This window comes from Balaenoptera ricei, chromosome 17 (assembly GCF_028023285.1).
Source record: "Balaenoptera ricei isolate mBalRic1 chromosome 17, mBalRic1.hap2, whole genome shotgun sequence".
NCBI classification, from domain to species: domain Eukaryota; kingdom Metazoa; phylum Chordata; class Mammalia; order Artiodactyla; family Balaenopteridae; genus Balaenoptera; species Balaenoptera ricei.
Genome location: NC_082655.1, coordinates 71,080,064 through 71,103,808, shown reverse-complemented (window position 1 = coordinate 71,103,808; position 23,745 = coordinate 71,080,064). Strand labels below are relative to the sequence as shown.

Sequence of the window (23,745 nt, the reverse complement as noted above, 5' to 3'; positions counted from 1 at the left end):
TGATCTTGGAGAAATCCTGACCTTTCTGAGTCTCAACAATCAAATCTTCAAACTGTTGAAGATCAATTAAATTACTTATAAGGTCTCTTTCAAGCATTAATATTCTGATTCCATCCCTAAAGAAGGCCTAGAATGATTAAGTATGGAGATCCAGGATTATGAGCAATCAAAACCAGGAAAAAAAAAACCTGACATATAAGGTATTATTTCTGTATGCCTATGGAGAACAGTAAAATACAGCAACAAGGTAATAAGGTGAAATACAGTAAACAGTGGTCTACAAACTGGGTCATGCATACATACCCTGAGGAGCACCTGGGCATGGAGAGTTTCAAGGGAATTGATTTCTAGGTCTTTAACTTCCATATGTACAATTTTCTAGAACCATTCTACTGACACGTCAGTTTTCATTTACCTCCTCTCCCCTTTCACCTCTCCTCTTTTGCCCTACATAAATCTCTACAAGTCCTGAAACTTACTGTGGAGCTGGGCCCTAACAACAGCTGAGGAGCCAAAAGGAGAGTTTAAAATATTAATGTTGAAAAAGTTAATTGCTCTCCAGACAAGGGTATCAAATTTTTTTCAAATCAAGTGGTCACCAGCTCCTATTTCCATGAAAATGGAAGGAGAACCAAATCCATGTGCTACTTGAGAAAGCCTTAAAAGTATTTTTGATTGTGGATCACTTTGCTGTCAACTCAAAAGAATGGGTGATACTGCTAAAATAAAGCACTTTTTATTACCATCTACTAAATCTGTGGACAAGATTTCTCAATACTTTAAAGTAAAAAAGGAAGAGAATCAGTGCAGAACCTCATCTTTTCTAATAATACTTATAAATGGATAAAATAGATTTCTAAATGATTTAAAATAAACAAAATGCATTTCCAATTAAATTTTCACTATTTAATACTTATTAAATTTAATAACTCACATGTTGTTTTGATTGTCTACTGGTTATCACTGTATTGGTAACTCGATCCAAAATAAATCTGACACAGCCTTACAGACACAGGAAATTTCAAATGTTTTAAATTATAACTGTTTTTGCATAAAACTCAGAAGAACTGGGTGACACTGCTTAAGTACTTTCTATTTACATCTATTAAATTAATGAATGAATTTACTTTTGTTGTAGAAAAGTATGACACTGTGATTGATAAAATGCTTTCAAGTATAAAAGAATACATTAGGATAAGAATATGTAGAGACTGTCAAACAGAAATGAGTTCAAAGAGAAAAATAAGGAATGTAAAGATTCTGTTAAAATTAAGAACTTGCTCACGTTTTATTAAAACAGATGATGGGGATATCAAATTTTAAAAATTCCCCTGGATGTATTTAAAACTGTGATTTAAATAATACACCAAAATCTACATCATTTACAATTACACTTGGAAGAAAAATTCTAGATATGTAAGAAGGTATCCAGTTTTTTGAGAGTTTTTTCCCCTAGTTTTTCAAAGGGATATGTGAGCAAAAAATGTTTGAAAACCCTTGTAATAGAAGTCAAAATATGTCATTAGTCTTAACCTTCGTCCTAAGATACTGCCTACTGGACATCCCAACCTGGAGGGCTCCCAGACACTTGAACTCAACATATTTAAAAAGTAAACTTATAATGTACTCCACCACCCTCCCCCAATCCTCCACCACCCTCCCCCAGTCCTCCACACACATACACAAAAGAGGACAAGAAGAAAAATAAAACCTGCCTCTTCTTCCTTTTGTATTTTTATTACTAGCTTCATGATCTACCTGGTCTCCCAAATTTAAAAGGTGAAGTTTTTTGTTTGTTTTTAACCTCTCAAATCAAATCAGTTCCGAGGACCTAACTCCTGACTTCCTATCTCTGTTCCTTCCACCACTGCCACTGTTCAAGATCTCTTCACGCGCTGTCATCCAACAGCTCTTCTTTAAAACAATAACTATACTTAAATTTACTTCCCAACATCTCCCATGGAGAGTGAAGCTACTTTATCCTTATCAGAGCTATACAAAAATACCTGTCACGCATACAGCTGAGTCACCCAAAGAATTACAAAATCGTGAAGTCAGACAGAACCAGAAAAGTCAAACCCCCTGACAAGAACCTCATCCAAGTATCTTTCGGGACTTTTTAATCTCATGAGGCAGTGTACTTCCTCTCTGGACATCTCTGTCAGAGATCTGGGCCCAAATACAACTTGTTTGACTTTTTCTAGGATTATTGTAGTTAAAACGGAGATTCATGTGAAAAGAAGAACACGTAAAATTACACAAAATTCTAAACAAAAAGTTAAAAATTACTTATAATTTCAGCATCCAGAGATAACTTCAGTTAGCATTTTGGAACATATATTGGCTTTTTTTCCTTTTGCAATCATGCACAGTATATGAATATGTATATATTTTGTGATTTATTTTTAAACAAAATCGGGATAAATCTGTAAATACCCTGAGGTTTTTTTTTGTTTGTTTGCTAGCTTAAGGTTGTAAGCAATTCTTCATGCAATTAAATATTCTTCAAATTCTTCCAAGTATTTTAGTGGGTACACAATACAGAAATAGTAGAAAATACTAAAATTTATTTAGCCATTTGTAAACTATTTACACTGTACATACTTTACATTCTTCAATGCATTTTAGTGGTCATACAATATAAAGATAAATACCATATACTCACAATAAGAAATACTATAGTTAATTTAACCATTTATAAATTATTTGTTTTCAATTTTTCAGTGATAAATACATGATGAATATCCTTGAAGACCATTAATCTTTATCTACATTTCTAGTTATTTGCTCAGGACAGATACCCAATAGTAAATTATCAGGCAAAAGTATTAATTTTCTAAGTATTAATTTTTTTATTCAATTGCCAAATTACTTTTCAGAAAACGTAAAACAATTAGACTCCTACTAGCATTACATGAGTATAATCTTCAAGCTATACACTTATTTTTTAAAAATTTGTCAATCTGAAAGCAAAAATCAGTATCATTCTTTTAACCTGCATTTCTTTTATTACTAGTGTGCTTAAACACAAGATCTCCCTTTCTATTTCTATTGTTTCTACCTATTGGTCCTTATCTACCCTCTGAGGTAACATCCTTTTTCCACGCAGGAAGAGGAAGTAGAAGAGAATGCATGAGCTTTAGGGTCAGAATGACCCAGAGTTTAATCCATTTCCAGTACCTAGTTGTGTGGCCTTGGACAAGTGACAACTTTAAGCTTGGATCTCTTCCTGTATATTAGCAACTGACCTCACAAAGTAGGAAAAGGGTATAGCAATCAAGAACATACAACCAATCAAAATCTAAATTAATCCTCTTCTCCTCCCTCTCATTCACATGGCAATCCTTCAAATACTGGAAGACAGCAATGCTCCACCATCTCTCACCAAGTATTTCCCACCTCCATTCCCACCCCTCCTGGCCCAAAACCTGAGTCTTTTTTCTCCAGACTAAATGTCTCCAATTTCTTCAGTCACCTGTCAAACAATACAGTTTTCAAATTACCTCACCACTCTTGGTCACTATCTTCAGAGTCTGATTTAGCTTAATCATCTCCTCCTAGAACACGGCATCTAGAACAAAATATTCCAGATACGGTTTGAAAAGACCAGAGCAAAGGTTATCATTTCAAATAATCGTCTCAAATCATCAAATCTGTTTTGTTTATCAAGATCCATGAACCAACAAAATCTATAATCCGTAAACCTAAAAGTCTAACTATATTCCACTCACCTTCACCAATGAGGGAGACCAGTTTGAAAGTAAGGGTGTGGAACATGACAGGCTCTTATCCAAGATCTTGCCTGATGCCTCAGACAAGCTATTTAACTTGCCTGTAAGCTCAGTTTACTTACTTCTTGGTAAAAATGGGATTTAATGTCTCTAAGCTCAGTTTACTCACTCCTTGGTGAAAATGAGAGTACTGCCAATTATCTCATAAAGTAATCTTTTGTAAAGATTAAAAACATCAATTGCAGTATCTGGCATGTAGGAGGTCATCAATAAATGGAAACAAATAATTATAATTAATACTGAAGCAAGACTACTGCATCTTTATTAAGCACTGTTTACCAAGTACTTTACATGGTCCTGAGCTGGAGTTTGGTTTACTCAAAACTTCGAGAAACAGAGTAGGTTTTGCTGAAATTTAGTTATCTGATTAATAATTTTTCTTCCCCAAATTATGCCCTGCCTTTGCCCTCTCCTCCCTCTAGCCATCATCTTCAGAAAACGAAGAGCCATCCCTACCAGCAGGTGGAGGCATGGAGCAATAATCCAAAATTCCTACTCAAAATTATAAGCAAGAGAGACTCTGATGTCAACCACAGGATCAGTGGCACAGATCCCTTCAGAAGGCTTCCTGCCAGCAGCCAAAATGAAGCCCCGCAAATTTAAAAGGCTCATCTACAAATACAGTTTTTATTCCTTTCCTCACATACTGATCGCATGAACACTTACACCTGAATGCAACCATGCAAAAAGTGTCATTTACTTGTGAATAATCTTTTGAAAGGCAACATTTGGCAACAATGATTTGGCAACAATGTTAAAAATTAACGGTCTACCTTATTTTCAGGCAAGAACAGGCCATTTAAATGTGGAAGAGAATATACACTCAATTTTCTCTCCATTCAAAATAATCATAAAATACGAGCAATTTGTAGCCAGAAAAAAATATTTTGAGTTGTTTTTAAATTAGAAGATTAAAAATTAATTGTTGAAGTTTTCTGGAGTGGCCAAAGGGAATGTAAGAATGTCCAGAAAACTTCCACTAAAGATACTGAGTCAAGAGACTTCTAACAAAATTAGAAAGATTTTATAGCCACACAACAAATGTGATACACACAGTCTTTAGTACAGAAAAAGAAAAAAATTAAATTCATTAAGAGGATCTGCGTGCAATAAGGGTTCTTTATCATCTAAATTTCCTAGGTGTCTTTATGACTATTAATGATCCCAGACAAAAACTGAGTTAAGCTAAACTTTGTCCGTTTCCCTTTCTTCAGCTCTCTTCTTCCAAGCCTGTCTCTATATCCATCCCCAGAAAAGAAGTCAATTCTCTGAAACTGCTGTAATCCTTTCTGAAAAAGGAAAAAAAGAATGAAGGGAGGAAGGGAGGGAAGGAGGGAAGGGGAAAGGAAGAGTTGAAATTTACACTAAGGGGCTTCCCTGGTGGCGCAGTGGTTAAGAATCTGCCTGCCAATGCAGGGGACACGGGTTCGAGCCCTGGTCTGGGAAGATCCCACATGCCGCGGAGCGACTAAGCCCGTGAGCCGCAACTACAGAGCCTGCGCGTCTGGAGTCTGTGCTCCTCAACGGGAGAGGCCCGCGCACCGCGATGAAAAGTAGCCCCCGCTCGCTGCAACTGGAGAAAGCCCTCGCACAGAAACGAAGACCCAACATAGCCAAAAATAAAAAAAAATATAAATAAATAAATTAATTAAAAAAAAAAAAAAAGAAAGAAATTTACACGAAAGTGTTAGCAGAAGTCTTATCAAACTGCCTCGAAGAGAATGGATGGTACATCCCTCTCCCTCCTTCCACCCAAAGCGCGCGCCCTAATCTTCCTAACTCCTGCAAAGAGCCTAATATTTTACCTCTCGCAGGACATTTGTGTTTAAAAAAATTTTTTTTGAGTAGACAGTATGTACAACTGACAGAACTCTAGGCATTGCAACAAAGCAGCAAAATCTGGACATAGGTCTAAAACCTCTCAATTCACGTCCCACAGACTACACGCATTCCTGATGACAACTTATAAACCAGTAATTTGAACACCTTACTCCTCAATCAAATCTGCAGTCCAAATACACTATAAATTTACATTAATATTATGCTTGAGCATGTTATTTGAAGTATAGTATAAAGACATATTTGTGCTGAAGTATAAGCCAAAATACGGTAGTACTGAATTTAAATCAAAATACGAAGCATTTCTGAAAACAGAAAAATGAAACCAAGGTCCCAACCAAAGGAGTGTCTTGGGAGTGGGCAGGGAGGAAGGTGTCAGGAAAAGAATCACTCCCCGGTTCACCACTGTTCACACGACCCCTGTACTGGCTTCTGAACGCAGGCTTGTGAAAAGGCAACAACTATGCTAACAATATTTGAAATGATGCTATTTACAAACTGATTAGATATATAAGAGCCTCCATAAATAAGCACAGGATATGCAAATGAAATGTCACAAAAGAGGTAATGCAAATGTACAAAAAACAGTTGAGAAACTGTACACTCTTGCCTACTGCAAGTGAAAACAAACTCGGTGTACCACAGCATATCTACTGAAGCAGTAAAACATTTATATAAATGTTTATAAAATATTTATAAAATGGTTATTTAACATATAAGTATTACAATTTAATACTATGTGATTGGAGATGAAAGAAATATGCTCATTCACCTGTGCACTGTAAAAGAAGAGAGAATTCTAGAAAGTCAAAAAGTGTTCCTACCTCTCGACCCAATCTAGTGCTTCCACTCTAAGGACTTTATCAAACTTGCATGAAGGTATTAAATGAAATTTTGCAGCCAACAGCAACAACCTGAAAGTAGCTCTCATGTTCCGCATCCGGAGAATGTGCTACGGACAGATCAACATGACATCACTACTAACCATCATTAAGCACACTACACACCTGCTCTGCCAATACAGTAGCCACTAGCCATATGGAGTTATTTAAACAAAACTGTATTTAAAATTCAATCCCTCAGTCAAAACTAGTCATATTTCAAGGGCTCACCTAGCCATACGGCTAGTGACTATTATCTTAGATACTGCAGAGAACATTTCCATCATCACAGAAACTTCTTTTGATAGTGCTGGTCTACATAGCTACCTGCGCCATCCTCTCTCCTCCTCCCCTACATGCACCCATTTACCCAGAAACATCTCCTTAACCTTCAGGCCTTAGCCTAAGGCTTAACTACCACGTGAGGCTTCCCCTGATTTACCCAGGAAATTTAGGTAGTTCTTGTGGTCTCATTACACCTTGATAACCCCAGTACAAAAATTACATCACATATAAGCATACCATTTTCCCCACCACAATCCTGTAAGCTTTTTCAAGGAGAAACCAACTTTTACCCAAGGGGCTCTGAACTGTTCTGGCACATACAGGACCTCGATAATTTGTCATATACTTAGAACATTACCACAGACAACAGAGAGGTAGACTGTGACTACAGGTGAAAAATGTTTATGAATAAGGAAGGCAATGCTTCAAAAGAAAAACTTGGTTAGGTTGGCAGGCTCACAAGTGATTTTTTTTTTTTTTTTAAACTACTAATTCTTTACATTTTCTCAGCACCTAACACAAGGAGCCTCGTTCACAGAGGTGTTCAGTAAATATTTGTGGAATAGTTTCTGGATTAAAAAAAAAAGACACCAAGAATGAACCCCGTGGTAAACTATGGACTCTGGGTGATACTGATGTATTAGGGAGGTTCGTGTACTGCTCATGTTGGGGATACTGATGATGGGGAAGCTATGCATGTTCCAGGTGAGGGAAATCTCTGCGTGTTCCACTCAACAGTGCTGTGAGCCTAAAACTGCTCTAAAAAAATCAAGTCTATTTAAGAAAAAAGATACAGATGCTAAATTAGAAATCCAATTTAGCTTATTATGGTATTAAAAGCATATGTTTACATGTTAGATCCCAAAATTTTGTTCAATAATAATACATATCATAGATTTATGTTAAATTTTAAAAATTAAACCTCAGATTTCTAACCCAAATAAGATTTGTTTCCAGTGCATAGAAAATCTGACTGAAATAATCCCAGGTGCGGTGTTTTGGCATGCTATCAATACACTAACTCAACTTCCATGCTTAATAAGCACCTACCTATGCAAAGCAATGTGGCCACAGCGGTGAACAAGATAATTTTTGGTCTCACAATATTTTTTTCCAAATAAGAAATGTATTCTGCAAGATGAATGTTTTTATACTCAACTATCAACAACGGATATCCCCCAAATGGCGAAAACAATGATCAATCATCTTCTATTATCCTTATTTTTCAAATAATTAAAAAATTCGTATTAACCATTTGAGAAAGTAGTACATGACCTGGTTTAAAACAAAAAGTTAATGCTTCATTTACTTGGCATCCTTGGGAGAGTTGGTGCTCCACATAAATGAATTTTCCAAATAACTCGGGCTCGTCCATTTAAACATCAACACTTAAACTGTTCGGCATGGAGATTTTTCTTTTTTTTTTAACAGTACAAATCTTTCAACTTTTAAAAACAGACTCTATTAAATACTATTTTGACTAATGTCAAAAACATAACTGTGTTGTATAACACTCAAGATGCCAAACTCTATGTCCTTTTTAAAAGTTTTTGGCTTTGAAGAGTGTTTCTTTTGATCCGGAGCCCTTGGTGCGTCAGCTGTCAACTTTTGCTGCTATCAGTATGAACCTGACTCTAGCAGCCTCCCATCCCCCTTCAAATCTGCTGCTACTTGGAAAACGAGTTTGTCAGAATTTTGCCTAAAACACACTGGCTTTGAGAGGATCTCCAAATCTACTTTGGTTGCTCAGAGTCTTCGCTTACTTCCTGAATCTGTTAAAGTCTGGATAGCCAAGTTTTGGATAAAAGAGTTACTGCTATACCTGGATGAAAGTCCTTTTGTTGATGTCCTATTCTCAACTGATGCTCAGTCAGAGTTAACTTCATTAGCCATTCACTCATTCAACCAATATTACTAAGTCCCTACTAAGAACTGGGCTCCCATATTACAATGAAAATTGAGAAGACTGCTAGTTGTGAACGTATTTTAAAATACAAGTACTCTAATATAAATAACTGTTCTACTTAGTGCCTAAGGAAAAAAAAAGAAAAAGAAAAAGAAAAACAGATTTCTTAAAGTCTTTTAAATAAAACTATAAAACCACCCAAACTTTTTATAATTCCTGTAACTGAAGACTTAGAAACTGAAGATTCAAGGGTAAAGAAAGCTTTTGATTTAACCAAATATTTACTTTATAGAGCTCTAAATAAGATTCCAAGATTTTCTACCTCTTTTTCAGTCTATTACAAATTCCCATCTGGCCCTAAAGAAATCACTATGACATATGTTTTAGTATTAAATGATAATCAAAGTCTTGATAATGATAAATATACCCATTCAGCATCATGGTAAGTTTACTGTCATTTTAATGTTGTGCATCGCTAATTTGAAAAAAGTGTTAGTTCAGGAAAACTTCTGTCCAAGTTTTCAGAAGTTCCTATACACTTCACTTTGGGGTACAAACAATTTTTTTAAGTTTGAATAGTAAGTATGGTGTGACTATACAATATTTGCTTTATCTGCCAATCATATTTTTAAAATTCCATTACCCATTTAAATCTAAGGCTAGGAAATGAGTCAAGAAGGAATGGAGCTTAAAGTTGGTCTCTGTGGATTAATTACGACATCAGGTAAACTCCCTGGCATCAGCCTTACTTGTTTTAGCTCCCTTGGAATCTCCCATCTCATTCATTTTCTCCTTGGGGAGCACAAGTAAGTTTATTCACATTTTATAATTTTACAAATGATTACTGATTGCCTTGATTATTTAGACTGAACCGGAAATGGGTATTAGTCATGTGCTGCTGATATAAGAAATGAAAAAGTTACTGCCATTAAAAACCTTTTTAATGCATTAGTATCTCTTCAGTATTAAATTTGGAACCTGAAAATGCTTTAAGCAGTACTGTAAAGGCAGATCACGGACCTAACTTTAAAAGTAACTATGTAGCATTATTTTTAGATGTCACTTAATATTATAGTGATCTTTACAAGTTGGCTCTGACCTCATTAGCATACCACCTTGTCCTGCGAAAGAAGTCTGATTTTAAATAAAAACAATTCACAGAGAAACCCAAATGTAGGCTACTGCTCTCTCTCTACAAACAATTTAGGCAAAGAAGCAAATGGCAAATATTTACTGGACACACCTACTGTAAGTAAATCTCTATCGGGTGCTACCCACACTACCAGTAAAAACCAAAAGAAATACAGACCGGGCTCAAGATATTTACAATATAATAGGAGAGAAAAACATATACCCCCATAAAAGAAGCTAATATTAATCAACAGGAAAAATAAATATACGTGATTCAAAAAGTGATCGTGAACATGTGACGTTCTGGCAGCAGAAATGGAGGGCACTCACTCAGTTCAAATGTAAACAAAACAAAATTCTTTTAGCCTCCCTATTTTAAATCCGGCAATCAAAATCAGCCAGAAGTAGAAGCTGGGCCAACAGCATCACCATAGAAAAAACAAAACACGAAATTCTCAGGAGCAACTGGTATTGGACCATTCAAAACAAAGTCTTTCTGGGAGTGCTCCATCAGTAGTTTTTCTATTAAAACCTCCTTATCCAATTAAAAACAAAACTGGTTCCTGCCTATCAACTTTACGAAAACCGAAGCTTCGAGGAAGCACTCTGGAGACCGATACCACTTAGGGTCCATCCACATCATCGAAGGAGTCGGGGAGAAGAGCAACCGGGAATCGGCCTATTGTTCGGAGGACCGCAGGACCGTCCGAGCACCGCAGGGCGCGCGGGAGCTGCGGGGGGGGAGGCGCGCACCTAGCACAGGTGTGTGGGCGTGAGGGTGGCCAGGTGTGCCCAGGGCCACCGCCGACGAAGAGAGTCCCAACTTCCAGACCGAGACGTCGAGAAAGGGAGGAAGACGAAGTCATTCCTGAGTCTTAAGCTGCTGAGCACGGAGGGGGGCGGGCCTGGGAAGGGTCTGCAGGGCTCCCAGAGCCCACCCGGGTCCTGGCTTGAGTAGGCCGGGGGGCTGAAGCCCCGAGGGTCAAGGAAAAGGCTCTCGAATCGAGGGGCCAGACTAGAAATCCCCGAACAATGGGCAGTGGTGGATCTGGGGTGAACGGCGAGGACTGGGGAGTAGGGGTCGCGGAGGTGAAGCCAGGTGGGAGGAGGGAAACAACAGAGAAGCCCCCAGGCGTGGGCCACCGGCGGCGGCGGCGGCGGCGGCGTTTACCTGTGAGAGCTGCCGGGGATTGGGGCAGCCGAAGAGCGCGGAGCTGGAGCTGAAGCTGATGGCCCCTCGGCGGCTGAGGACGTGCTGGGGCACCGGCCTGTCCAGGGGCAGCACCGGCAGCTGGTAACATACTTCCATTGAATACGCCCGCCCTGCCCCCGCGCGGCGCCCGCCCTGCCGCGGCCGCCGGCCCCTGCGCTGGGAAGGGGCCGCGGCTCGGGGGCTCCGGGCCGAGGCGGGGGCAGGGCGGGCGGGCGTCGACCCCGGGCCGGGAAGCCGCGCTCACGCCTCCCCCACCCCAACACTCCACCCGGGCTGCCGGCGGCAAGGCGCTGCGGGGGCCGCGGCTACGGTTACGAAGAGTAGCGCGCGCCCGGCTCCGGGGTGCAAGCGGGGGCAGCACGAGCCAAGTCGGAGGGGGAACCCCGGCGCCGCCAGGCTCTTCGGCCGAGAGGAGAGGGTCCGGGCCAGCGGCGCAGGAGCGGAGCAAGGACAGAGTAAAGCGGTGCAAGAAAAGACTGCTGGAGCCAGCGGCGAGACGCAGGGCGCGCGGGACTCGGGTGCAGCCACCAGCTCCGGCCGCCGCCGCCGCGGTCCTGCCCCTCCCCTCCCCCGGAGCCTGACTTCACTCCGCCGCCAGCGCGAGCCCGGCGTAATTCACACTTTGTAGCCGCGGACCCTGCGCCAACCACGGCCGCCGCCACCGTGACGTCACGACGCTGCGCCGCAGGCCCCGCGCCGCCGCAGCGTCCAGGGAGACCGGCTAGCAGCGGAGGGGTTGAGTCGCCCGCCTCCTGTGCCGCACCTTGGAGCTCAGTCACCGTTTTCTCCCGCTTCACGCTGCCCTCCTCCCCCACCAATCCTCGTCCTGCAGGCCCCCCAGCCAAGGCGCGTGCGCACGAGGCCCCACCGTTTCGGGACATTCCCCTTATCGCTAAACTCTGGCGTTCGGGCGCGCTGAGGGTGTGGGGTGGGCTCAGCCTACACTAGAGGCGCGGTTTCGGCTTTTCGGCTCCAAAAACCCAAAGCACGCGGCCCACTCGCTGCGTCCAGCCCCGACCGCGGGGTCACCGCCGTGTTTCCCTCCTCGAATTCCCGTTCTTGGGCTTCGCTCGGGACCGCTGCGGCAGTGACGTCAGCGGGCCGCGCGGGCACCGTCCTCCCCGCTACGTCACTGCCAGTCCCCCGGCGGGGTCGGGCTGGGCGCTCCCCTGGCAGGTGCGGCCCCAGGGCCGTCCCAGGCGGAGGGGCCAAGAGCGGAGCCGAGAGCGCGGGCGGGGGGAGGGGGCGAGGGGTGGGGGTGGGGGGAACACCAAGGCTGAGAAAGAAGAAGTGAGAGTATGCACTGGAAAATATGAGAAGGGAAGGATGAAAATGAGAAGCCAGAGGGGGAAAGGAGACTGCGTGCCCTTTTACCAAAAGTGTTTTCGTTTCTTGGCTTTGATTTCTAGAAGGCAGGAGAAAATAACTCTTGACGTGGTTTGTAAACTGCAGGTTCATTTTGTCACATTTCTTCCCAAACCATCAAAGCTTTTCAGCTGCAACCCTTTGTTTCAAGTGCATTCCAGCCTCTGGGACATCAGCCTGCACAAGCTTTCCCCTGCTGGCAAAATTGTTGATTTGGCTCTGCTTTCAGGTCACCCAGGCTTCCACTTCTGTGCTATGCCCAGCCAACCACTGGCAAGGTGGCAGGTCTCTGAAAGTACTGCATAGCCAGTACCGATGAGATCAGGTGACATGTGCTCTTGATCCCATAGATCAACAGAAGTCTACAAGACCTTTTATCGTCTTTCCATGACATCTGTTTCTTTTATATCACTTAAAAGTTTCTACCTTCTCGTGAGCATTTTTTTACTTGTCTGCTTTCTACTATTAAAAGGATATCACTTCCAATGTGGTTTCATGGATTTTTGTCCTCACTAGAGGGTAAGCTTCCCTTCAGCGCAACTGTTACCAACCGGCGTTCTTGTATTCATTCCTAAGAGGCCAGACGGGAAGCTCAAGCAAGGCTTTATTGGGCCTCTTGCTACTGCAGGAGGGAGTGAAAACAAGTAACAGGTTCCCTTGCTAACTGGGCGGGCGGGGGGGGGGGCGGTGGGGGTGGGGGAAGTCCTGAGCTGGTCCCTTAGATGGGGTGAGGGAGGGGAGGATCCTGGGGTCGTGCTGGGGGGGTGGCTTAGGCAGTCTACCCACCCCTTTGACGGTGTTGTGTGCAGGGATCATGCACCGTACCCTGCTTTTGCTCCGGACAGCTCAGAAGTGGCAGTTGGGTTTTTGGTCTTTTTGTAGCTTGTTGTTCATAATTTGCCCCAGCTGTGTATTCATGCATTTATTTTTAGTCCCTTATTGTTTCTTTTCGTTCTCTTGCTTGAGGAGCTGTTGGTCCAGGTGTAACCACTGCAGCAGATCCCAGCCTGTCTCCCAACAACTGACCCAAGTCATCTTTGAAACCCTAATTACTCCCACGACGTCTAGCAGATTTGAGCATCCTCTGTATACTTGTGATTAAGCTGAGTTCTCCCTCGTATTTACATCTGACAAAAACCCCATGAGGTAATAGTTTCTAAATTGAAACGAGGCTCAGGGAAACATGACTTGCCTTAGATATTCCACAGATAAATGGCAGAACTTACCTCAAGTAATGTCTGAATTCTGTGTTCATCTAAACACCCAGAAAGCAGTATTGGTGTGATATCAGACAGTATATGCCAAGTAACTCTGTCATACTTAATAACATCTAAGAGACTTGATGAAATCGTTTAACAAGACTCAGATCTCCCTCAGCAGAGAGGGGAGCTAACATTTACTACGCACCCACTGTGAACTGTGATAGGTATTCTATATACAGTGTTTCACTTAGCCCTACGCAACAGCTGCAAAAGTAAAAACTGGATCCCAACTCTACAGATGGGGAATCAGGTTTCGAGGCCATAAATCATTTGTGCCACTGAACTCTGTTCTGTATGATTTCAGAGCCATGCGTTTCCACCACACCGTGTGGTTGCTCAAGACCAGACCTTCAGCTGTTTTCAGTGTTCTTTACTGTATTGGAGAGTGTATTAGGGTTCTTCAGAAAAACAGGACCTATAGGGTATATACAGAGCGAGTGAGAGACGGCTAGGGAGAGAGAGCAAGAGAGAGAGCGAGAGAGAGGGAGAGCAAGATTGATTTGCCACACATGTTCCTCCTCCAGAGGGCAGAGAAGCTGGAGGAGCTGCCCCCTTGCCAGTGAGGAGAGCTAGTGGATCATGTGCAAAATAACAGTGGTGCCTGGGACCCTGCAGGGACCTTTCAAGTGTAATGGCTGGTGCTTCACTTCCACTTTTTAATCCTTTTGCAAATTTCTATCGTGGCCAACCATAACCAAAACTATAAAAGGAAGAGAATTCTGGGAAATGTAGTTCCAACTTAGCTAAGCTGTCAGAACATAACCACCCCGGTCCAACACTTGCCAACTTGACATCCATACACACTCTTTTAATTGTATTTAATTTTCAAATAAAGACGATAGCAAAATCATGCCTCTGTCCATATGATGCAACTCTCTTTCATATAACCCAAAAGAGCTCCCTCCTTCCCCAAGAGGATGGAGTCTTTGAGTGATGTTAATTACTCTTCTTGACAAGTCACAGTATATACCTTGGCTATCCTGTAACTTATATACTAAGATATAAGTTTACCTACTATTAACACATCATAGGGGAATGAGAGAGGAGAAAAAAAATAATTGGTTAATAAATACAGATAAATTCATATCAAAATTAGGAAAAATGCTCAGAACTATTGTAGTCCTTGTATCTGCAACTGACAACATGATCATAGTTACTATTTATAACTATTTTCTTGCTCCCATGACCTGTCTCATATCCCATTTGCCTTCAGCAAGCATCTCAGCTGAAAATGATGTGGGTCACTCTACTTGCCTTGTGGAGTGACCCAAACCTTCATTCCTAAAGGATCTGGGCCAGCAGAGGTTCTACTGCTATCGGTAAAAGTATTCTTGGTTGTAGTTCTCCACTGTCATAACACGGAGCATTGGAGTACTAAGTACTAAGAGGCACCCCCAAAGAATCTCCTGCTTTCCAGCCATGTTCCTCCCTTTTCCCATTGTGTAGCAACAACTCAAAATCTGCTTAGTAGCCAGGGTCAATCACCCCAGGCAGTAGAGTAACCCCTTTCTTTGCATGTTGGTTAACTAGCACAAGGCTCCCCAAATGGCCAAGTGGCTGTCTCAACTTCCAGTTTAATTGAACTCTTGCTGTGTACCCTGGTGGAAACATTCTTCTTTGAGAACGAAGACCTCTGGACCAGGAGAGCCCAAAGTTGCAGGAATGGGAAGCAAACTTTTGCACTAGGGGTAAAAGTAAGAGGATCTACTCCCAAGCCCACTCCTTGATTCCGGGATCATGGATATACATTTAGATTTAGAACATATGCCAAAACCCGGAGAATATTATCCTCGCTACATGAGGTATTGCCACCCAGTTGGTACGATTAATTATTGAGTCTTCAAAAGGCCATTCCAATGAACCTTAAAACATGCTAAGTGAAAGAAGCCAGATACAAAATGCTAAATATTGTATGACTCCATTTATATGAAATATTCAGAATAGGCAAACCATAGAGACAGAAAGCTAATTAGTGCTTGCCAGGGGCTGGCGAGAGGGAGGAATGGGGAGACTGCTTAATGGGTATGGGGTTTCCTTTTGGAGTAATGAAAAAGTTCTGGAGCTAGATAGAGGTGATGGTTGCACAGCATTGTGAATGTCCTTAATGCCACTGAACTGTACATTTTTAAATGGTTAAAATTGTAATTTTTATCACAATAAAGAGAAAGGCCGGGCTTCCCTGGTGGCGCAGTGGTTGAGAATCTGCCTGCTAATGCAGGGGACACGGGTTCGAGCCCTGGTCTGGGAAGATCCCACATGCCGCGGAGCGGCTGGGCCCGTGAGCCACAACTGCTGAGCCTGCGCGTCTGGAGCCTGTGCCCCGCAACGGGAGGGGCCGCGATGGTGAAAGGCCCGCGCAACGCGATGAAGAGCGGTCCCCGCACCGCGATGAACAGTGGCCCCCACTTGCCGTAACTGGAGAAAGCCCTCGCACGAACCGAAGACCCAACACAGCCAAAAATAAATAAATAAATAAATAAAATAAATAAATAAAGTAGCTATAAAAAAAAATAAAAAAAAAAAAAAAAAAAAAAAAAGAGAAAGGCCATTTGATCATCCTATTAAGCCAGCTACTTCAGGGTAACAGGCAACATAATAAGACCAGTAAATTCTATGAGCAGGAACCCATTGCTTTATTTGCTGTAAAATGAGTTTCTTGGTTAAAAGTAACACTGGGTGGAATAGTGTGATGGTGTAAGTCCATGCATGGTGGTTTTGATAGAAGCACTGCAATCAGGGAAGGAAACTCACTTCCAGAATAAGTATCTATTCAGGGAGAAAAAAAGGGCTGCTTCTTCATAATGGAAGAGGCTTCATGCAATGTACCTGATGGCTAAGTGATACCTCCAGGAAATGGAAGCTTAGTCTTACACTCTGCTGTAGGCAACTTGAGCACTTAGCAATAGCTGTAGCCAGATTGGCCTTGTTGAGTGGAAATCAATCCTGTTAAAGCCACATCTAGCCCTCGTCCTGCCACCATGGCCACGTTGTTCATGAGTCTGTTGGGCAAGGCCAGGGGTAGGTGGAGGAAAAGGCTGACTGACATACACAGAATGTATCATCTCCTCCACCTGATTATTATGATCATCCTCTAATGAGACTCCTCTTAGGAATCACATGAGACACAAATATATTCACACCCTGCTTATTCAATCTATCCACATATACACCTTTCCCAGACCTCCTTATCACCAATTGTCTAATTATGTTCCTTCCAAGTTCCAGACCATACAGCCAAACGGTCAGACACTGCCCATCAGTATGATCTGCATATCTAGCTATCTCTCTTCAGAAAAAATGAACAACCAGGAGTACTGCTCCAGGTTCTCCCACTGGGAGTATTTCTCTTCACTACCTTCAGGGCTACCCCCAAAGAGTGTTCATAGTGCTGTAGCTATCCACTTTCTGCACCACAGAATACAGAACTATCTGTAAGACAGTCCCAAATAAAATCTTTTTCTTCTATCACTCAACAGGAGATAGGGGGCTCCCCATGATACCTTAGATGAAAGTTGAGAGGGAGGAGACATTGTGGTAGTAATAGGAATGATGGGCATCTGGGCCACTAGATTATAAAATTTACCTGCACCTCAAAAGACCTGCTTGGGCCTGATCTCATGTATACCACTTCCACCCAATGGAGTGCTGCTAGGCACGACCAACTTTATGGTTTGGTGTATCAGAATACATTTAGTACACTTTGGGTTGCTCAGGTCACAAGGTAATTTGATAGTTTGTGATCAAGCATTTAGTTTCTACTAGGGCCCAGCGGAAGCAAGAATAGTTTCTCAAAAGGGGAATAGTTATGTAGAGAAGATGACATAGCTTTGTTCCAATATCCTAAAAGCCTGCACTGATTCAATTATAGAGGATCACCAAAGGCTTTATATGGTATCCCTAACCTATCACAGCAGCATATCTGCTGGGTCATATGGCCCAAGTGACAGAGAAGCTTATATGGCAGTATGGATTCCTTACATACTCTTCTCTTGCTCTGAGCTCCACTCAGCCTTTCATTTTTTTTATTGTCATAAAATATAAATCACATAACTTTTACCATTTTAATCACTTTTAAGTGTAAAAGTCAGTAGCATTAACTACATTCACATTGTGCAACATAACCACCACCAGAATTTTTCATCATCCCAATATGAAACTGTACTCATTAAACAATAATTCACCATTTCCTCCTGCCCAGCCCCTGGTAACCAGTATTGTACTTTCCATCTCTATGAATTTCACTACTTTAGGTACCTTATATAAGTGGAATCATACAGTATTTATCTGATTGTATCCACCTTATTTCGCTTAGCACAGTGTCTTCAAGGTTCATCCATGTTGTAGCATATAACAGAATTACATTCTTTTTTCAGACTGAATAATATTCGTATATATTCATATATAATATTCATATATCTATACGTAATTTATCCATCTGTCAATGGACATTTGGGTTGTTTCCACCTTTTGGCTACTGTGAATATTACTACTATGAACTACTATGAACTATGGGCGTATAAATACCTGTTTAAGTCCCTGCTTTCTATTTTATTTTACTTAATTTATTTTTAAATTTTATTTATTTATTTTTGGCTGCGTTGGGTCTTCGTTGCGGCGTGCAGGCTTTCTTTAGTTGCCGCGAGCAGGGGCTACTCTGTTGCGGTGCGCGGGCTTCTTATTGCGGTGGCTTCTCTTGCGGCGGAGCATGGGCTCTAGGCGCACGGGCTTCAGTAGTTGTGGCTCACGGACTCTAGAGCACAGGCTCAGTAGTTGTGGCACACAGGCTTAGTTGCTCCGTGGCATGTGGGATCTTCCCCAACCAGGGCTTGAACCTGTGTTCTCTGCATTGGCAGGCGGATTCTTAACCACTGAGCCACCAGGGAAGCCCCTTGCTTTCAATTTTAAAACATATATCCAGAAGTGGAATTGCTGGATAATATGGTAATTCTATATTTAAAATTTGGGGGGAACTTCCATACTGTTTTCCACATCAGCTGTACCATTTTACATCCCCACCAGGGATACACAATTGTTCCAATTTCTCCACATCCTTTCCGACACTTGTAATTTGTTTTTTGATAATAGCCATCCTAGTGGATGTGAAGTGGTATCTCGTAGTTTAGGTTTGCATTTCCCTAATGATTAGTGATGTTGAGCATTTTTTCATGTGCTATTTGATCATTTGCATATCTTCTTTGGAGAAAAGTCTATTCACATCCTTTCTTCATTTTTGAATTGAGTTGTTTATTTGTAGTTGTTTTAGTAGTTCTTTATATGTTCCGGATATTAATTCCTTAACAGATATGTAATTTGTAATTATTTTCTTCCATTCTTTGGGTGATCTTTTTATTCTCCTGATAGTGTACTTTGATGCTCAAAAGTTTTGAATTTTGATGGAATCTAATTTATCTATTTTTTCATTTAATGCTTGTGCTTTTGGTGTCATAGCCAAAAACCATTGCCACATCCAAAGTCATGAAGCTTTCCTCTATGTTTTCTTCCAAGAGTTTTACAATTTATGTTTAGGTCTTTAATCCCTTTGGAGTTAATTTTCATATATGGTGGATGGTAAGAGTCCAATCACATTCTTTTTTTTTTTTTTTAACATCTTTATTGAAGTATAATTGCTTTACAATGGTGTGTTAGTTTCTGCTTTAAAACAAAGTGAATCAGTTATACATATACAATCACATTCTTTTGTATGTGGATATCTAGTTTACCCAGCACCATTTGTTAAAAAAGACTGCCCTTTCCCCATTGAATGGTCTCAAGATTCTAATATCCTTAGTGATTTATTTTTTGACCATTGACATTTAAGGATGTGTCAATTTCCACATATTTCTGAATTTTCCAGTTTTTTTGCTGTTGATTTCTAACTTAATTTCACAAGGGTTGGAGAAGATTCTTTTGTATAATATCAATCCTTTTACATTTATTAAGATTTGTTTTGTAGTCTAGCATTTGATCTATCCTTGAGAATGTTTCATGTGCACTTGAGAAAAATGTATGTTCTACTGCTGTTTGGTGGAGTGTTCTGTATGTTATGTATGTCTGTTAGGTCCAATTCATCTATATTGTTGTTAAAGCCATCTATTTCCATATTAATCTTCTATCTAGTTGTCTATCCATTATTGAAAATGGGGTATTCCAATGTTCATGCAGCGTTATTTACAAGAGCCAAGACACGGAAGCAACCTAAATGTCCTTTGACAGATGAATGGATAAAGATGTGGTATATATATACAATGGACTACTACTCAGCCATAAAAAATAATGAAGTAATGCCATTTGCAGCAACATGGACGGACCCAGAGATTATCATACTAAATTAAGTAAGCCAGAAAGAGAAAGGCAAACGCCATATGATATCACTTATATGTAGAATCTTAAATATGATACAAATGAACTTATCTATGAAACACAAACAGACTCACAGACATAGAAAACAAACTCATGGCTAGGGGGAAAGGGGGTGGGGGAGGGATAAATTAGGAGTTTGGGATTAGCAGATACAAACTACTATATATAAAATAGATAAACAACAAGGTCCTACTGTACAGTACAGGGACATATATTCAATATCCTATAATAAACCATAATAGAAAAGAATATTTAAAAAGATATATATATATATATCTGAATCACTTTGCTGAACATCAGAAACTAACACAATATTGTAAATCAACTACACTTCAATTAAAAATTTTTTAAAAAAGAAAAGAAAATGGGGTATTGAAGTCTCCTGGTATTACTGTGGAACTGTCTATTTTCCCCTTCAGTTCTGTTAATGTTTACTTCATATAACTTGGATCTCTGATGTCTGATGGATACATATTTGTAATTGTTATATCCTCTTGGTGAATTGTCTCTTTAATAGTGATATCAATGTTCTTCTTTGTCTCATAACAGTTTTTGTCCTAAAGACTATTTTGTCTACCATCACCAAAAAGTCTACAAATAAGAAATGCTGGAGAGGGTGTGGAGAAAAGGGAATCCTCCTACACCGTTGGTGGGAATGTAAATTGCTGCAGCCACTATGGAGAACAGTATTAGTTTTCTTAAAAAAAAAAAAAAATAGAACTACTATATGATCCAGCAATCCCACTCCTGGGATTATATGTCTGGGCATATATCTAGAAAAGATGAAAACTCTAGTTCAAAAAGATACATGCACCCCAATGTTCATAACATCACTATTTACAATAGCCAAGACATGGCAGCAACCTAAATGTGCATTGACAGATGAATGGATAAGGAAGATGTGGTATACATAAACAATGGAATACTGCTCAGCCATAAAAAAAGAATGAAATAATGCCATTTGCAGCAACATGGATGGACCCAGAGATTATCACACTGAGTGAAGTAAATCAGACAAAGACAAATATTAACTGATATTTATATGTGGAATCTAAAAAATGATACAAAGTAACTTATTTACAAAATAGAAATAGACTCACAGACACAGAAAACAAACTTGTGGTTACCAAAGGGGAAAGGAGGGGGCAGGGATAAATTAGGAATTTGGGATTAACAGATACACATTATTAAGTATAAAACACTGGGTTGGCCAAAAATTTCATTTGGGTTTTTCATGTTACAGAAAAACCCGAATGAAATTTTTGGCCAACCCAATAGATATGCAACAAGGACCTACTGTATAGCACAAGGAACTATAGTCAATATCTTGTAATAACCTACAATGGAAAAGAATCTGAAAAAGAATCACTTTGCTGTACACCTGAAATGCTGTAAATCAACTATACTTCAATAAAAAAACGATTTTGTCTAATATTGATATAGCCACCCAGCTCTCTTTTGTTTATTATTTGCATAGAATATCTTCTCCTATCCTTTCACTTTCAACCTGTGCATTCTCTTAGAGCTAAAGTGAGTATCTTATAGATATCATATAGTTGGATCATGTTTTTTAAAGTTTATTCTGCAAATCTATACCTTTTGTTTGGGAATTTCAATCCATTTACATTTATAGTAATTATTGATAGGAAAGAACTTACTTTGTCATTTTGTTATTTGTTTTCCATGTCTTATGGTTCTTTGGACCCCCATTTCCTCTAAAACTGCCTTCCTTTGTGTTTAATTGATTTTTACATAGTGGCATGTTTGGATTCCATTCTCATTAGATATTTTCTTTGTGGTTACAATGGGGATTACATATATCATCCTAAAATTGTAACAATTAATTTTGAATTGATACCAACTTAACTGCCATCACTATAAAAACTGTACTCTTTTACAGCTCTCCTCCCACTTTATGTTATTGATGTCACAAGTTTTAGCTTTATGTATTGTGTACCAGTTAACATAAATTAATACTTATTTTTTTAGGTATTTGTCTTCAAAATCCTGTAGAAAATGGAAAGTGTAGTTACAAACCAAAATTACAATAATACTGTTTTTTATATTTGTCCATGTATTTATCTTTACTGGAGATCTTTATATCTTCATATGGCTTCAAGTTATTGTCTAGTGTCCTTTCATTTCAATTTGAAGGACTGCTTTTAGCATTTCTTATAGGACAAGTCTAGTGGAATGAACTCCCTCGGCTTTCACTTATCTTGGAACGTTTTAATTCCTCTCTAAATTTTGAAGGACGATTCTGCCAAATGTAGAATTTTTGGTTGGCAGTTTTTTTTCTTTCAGCACCTTAAACATCATCTTACTGCCTTCTGGACTTCAAGCCTTCTTTTGAGAAACTGGTGGATAATCTTAATGAAGATCTCTTGTATTAATATATCAGGAATCACTTTTCTCTTGTTGCTTTCAAAATTTTCTCTTTGTCTTTGTCTTTCAACAGTTTGACTATAATGTGTCTCAGTGTGGGTCTCTTTTATCATAGTGGAGTCCATTGATCTTGGATTTGTAGATTCATGTTTCCACAAACTTGAAAAGTTTTCTGCCATTATTTCTTCAAGTAACCTCTCTGCCTCTTTCTCTCTCTCTTCTACTTCAAGGACTCCTGTAATACAGGTATTGGTCCACTTGATTCCCTTAGACTCTGGTCACTTTTCTTCAACCTTTTTTCTTTCTGCTTCTGAGACTTGATGACTTCAAATATCCTATCTTGAAGTTTGCTGACTCTTTCTTCTGCCTGCTCAAGTCTGCTACTGAGCACTTCTGGTTATTTTTTTCAATTCAGTTATTGCATTTTTCAATTTCAGAATTTCTATTGGTTTCATTTTATAATTTCTACCTCTTCATTGATATTTCCATTTTGTTCATATATTATTTTCCTATTTCCTTTAGTTGTTTGTCTGTGTTGTCCCTTAGCAACTTGCATGTATTTAAAAACAGTTGTTTTAAAGTCTTTGTTAAGTATGATGCCTGTGTTTTTTTCAGGGCTGGTTTCTGCCACTTCATTTTCTTCCTTTGAGTGGGTCATGTTTTCCTGTTTCTTTTTATGTCTTGTGATATGATATTTAATTGTTGATCACTGGACATTTAAAAAATAGCCACCTATCTCAGACTTTGTAGACTGTTCCTGTGCCAGGGAAATGTGTCACTAATTACCTGACCCTCGGTTCTAAGCTTTGGGATCAGTCCAAGGAGAAATCATAAGGTCTTTACTGCGCATGCATCTTGCTTGGGGCTGTGTTTGACTTTTTTGATTTCCCTGTGTATACAACTGCTTTTAATTGTCTTAATATCCCAAAGTGTCTCTTTTTGGGGCCTCTACCCATAATCTCTTACTCCAAGTATCTGTGGGCCAGTCTCCCTTTAATTTTCCTGAGCAGCATTTACTGCTTCTTCCTGCTTGAAATCCGAGTTAAACAAAGCAGAGACCAGTCCTTCAGGCAGCCCCAGGTAAGTTAAAATGTTAAAAATAATATATGCTCTGCTCTCTCTGGCTTATAGTTTTCTTTCTTTTTTTTTTTTTAACTTTGTTTGGCTTTGGGTTTAAGGTAATGTTGGTCTCATAAAATGAGCTGGGAAATAAACCTTACTCTTCTATTTTCTAAAAGATTTTGCATACAAGTGGTATCATTTTGTACATAAATATCTGATAGGATTCACCAGTGAAACTATCTGGACCTGGATTTTTCTTTATGGA

General features: G+C 40.1%; 1 protein-coding gene across 5 annotated transcripts in view; it reads right to left on the bottom strand.

The window, feature by feature from the left end:
- Window positions 1-23,745, bottom strand: part of PDE7A (phosphodiesterase 7A) — a 361,811-nt gene that overhangs the window by 93,088 nt on the left and 244,978 nt on the right. Inside the window, exons 1-2 of one of the 5 annotated variants that reach the window (XM_059901829.1) lie at window positions 11,267-11,326; window positions 11,005-11,156 (exon numbers count right to left, since the gene is read on the bottom strand). The exons of 3 other annotated variants lie outside the window; for them this stretch is intronic. In XM_059901829.1, the coding sequence (XP_059757812.1) occupies window positions 11,005-11,142 (138 nt within the window). In that variant the 5' untranslated portion in view covers window positions 11,143-11,156; window positions 11,267-11,326. Of the gene's footprint in view, window positions 1-11,004; window positions 11,191-11,266; window positions 11,327-23,745 lie in introns of those variants that run through there. One more of the 5 variants, XM_059901830.1, reaches the window with a different exon arrangement.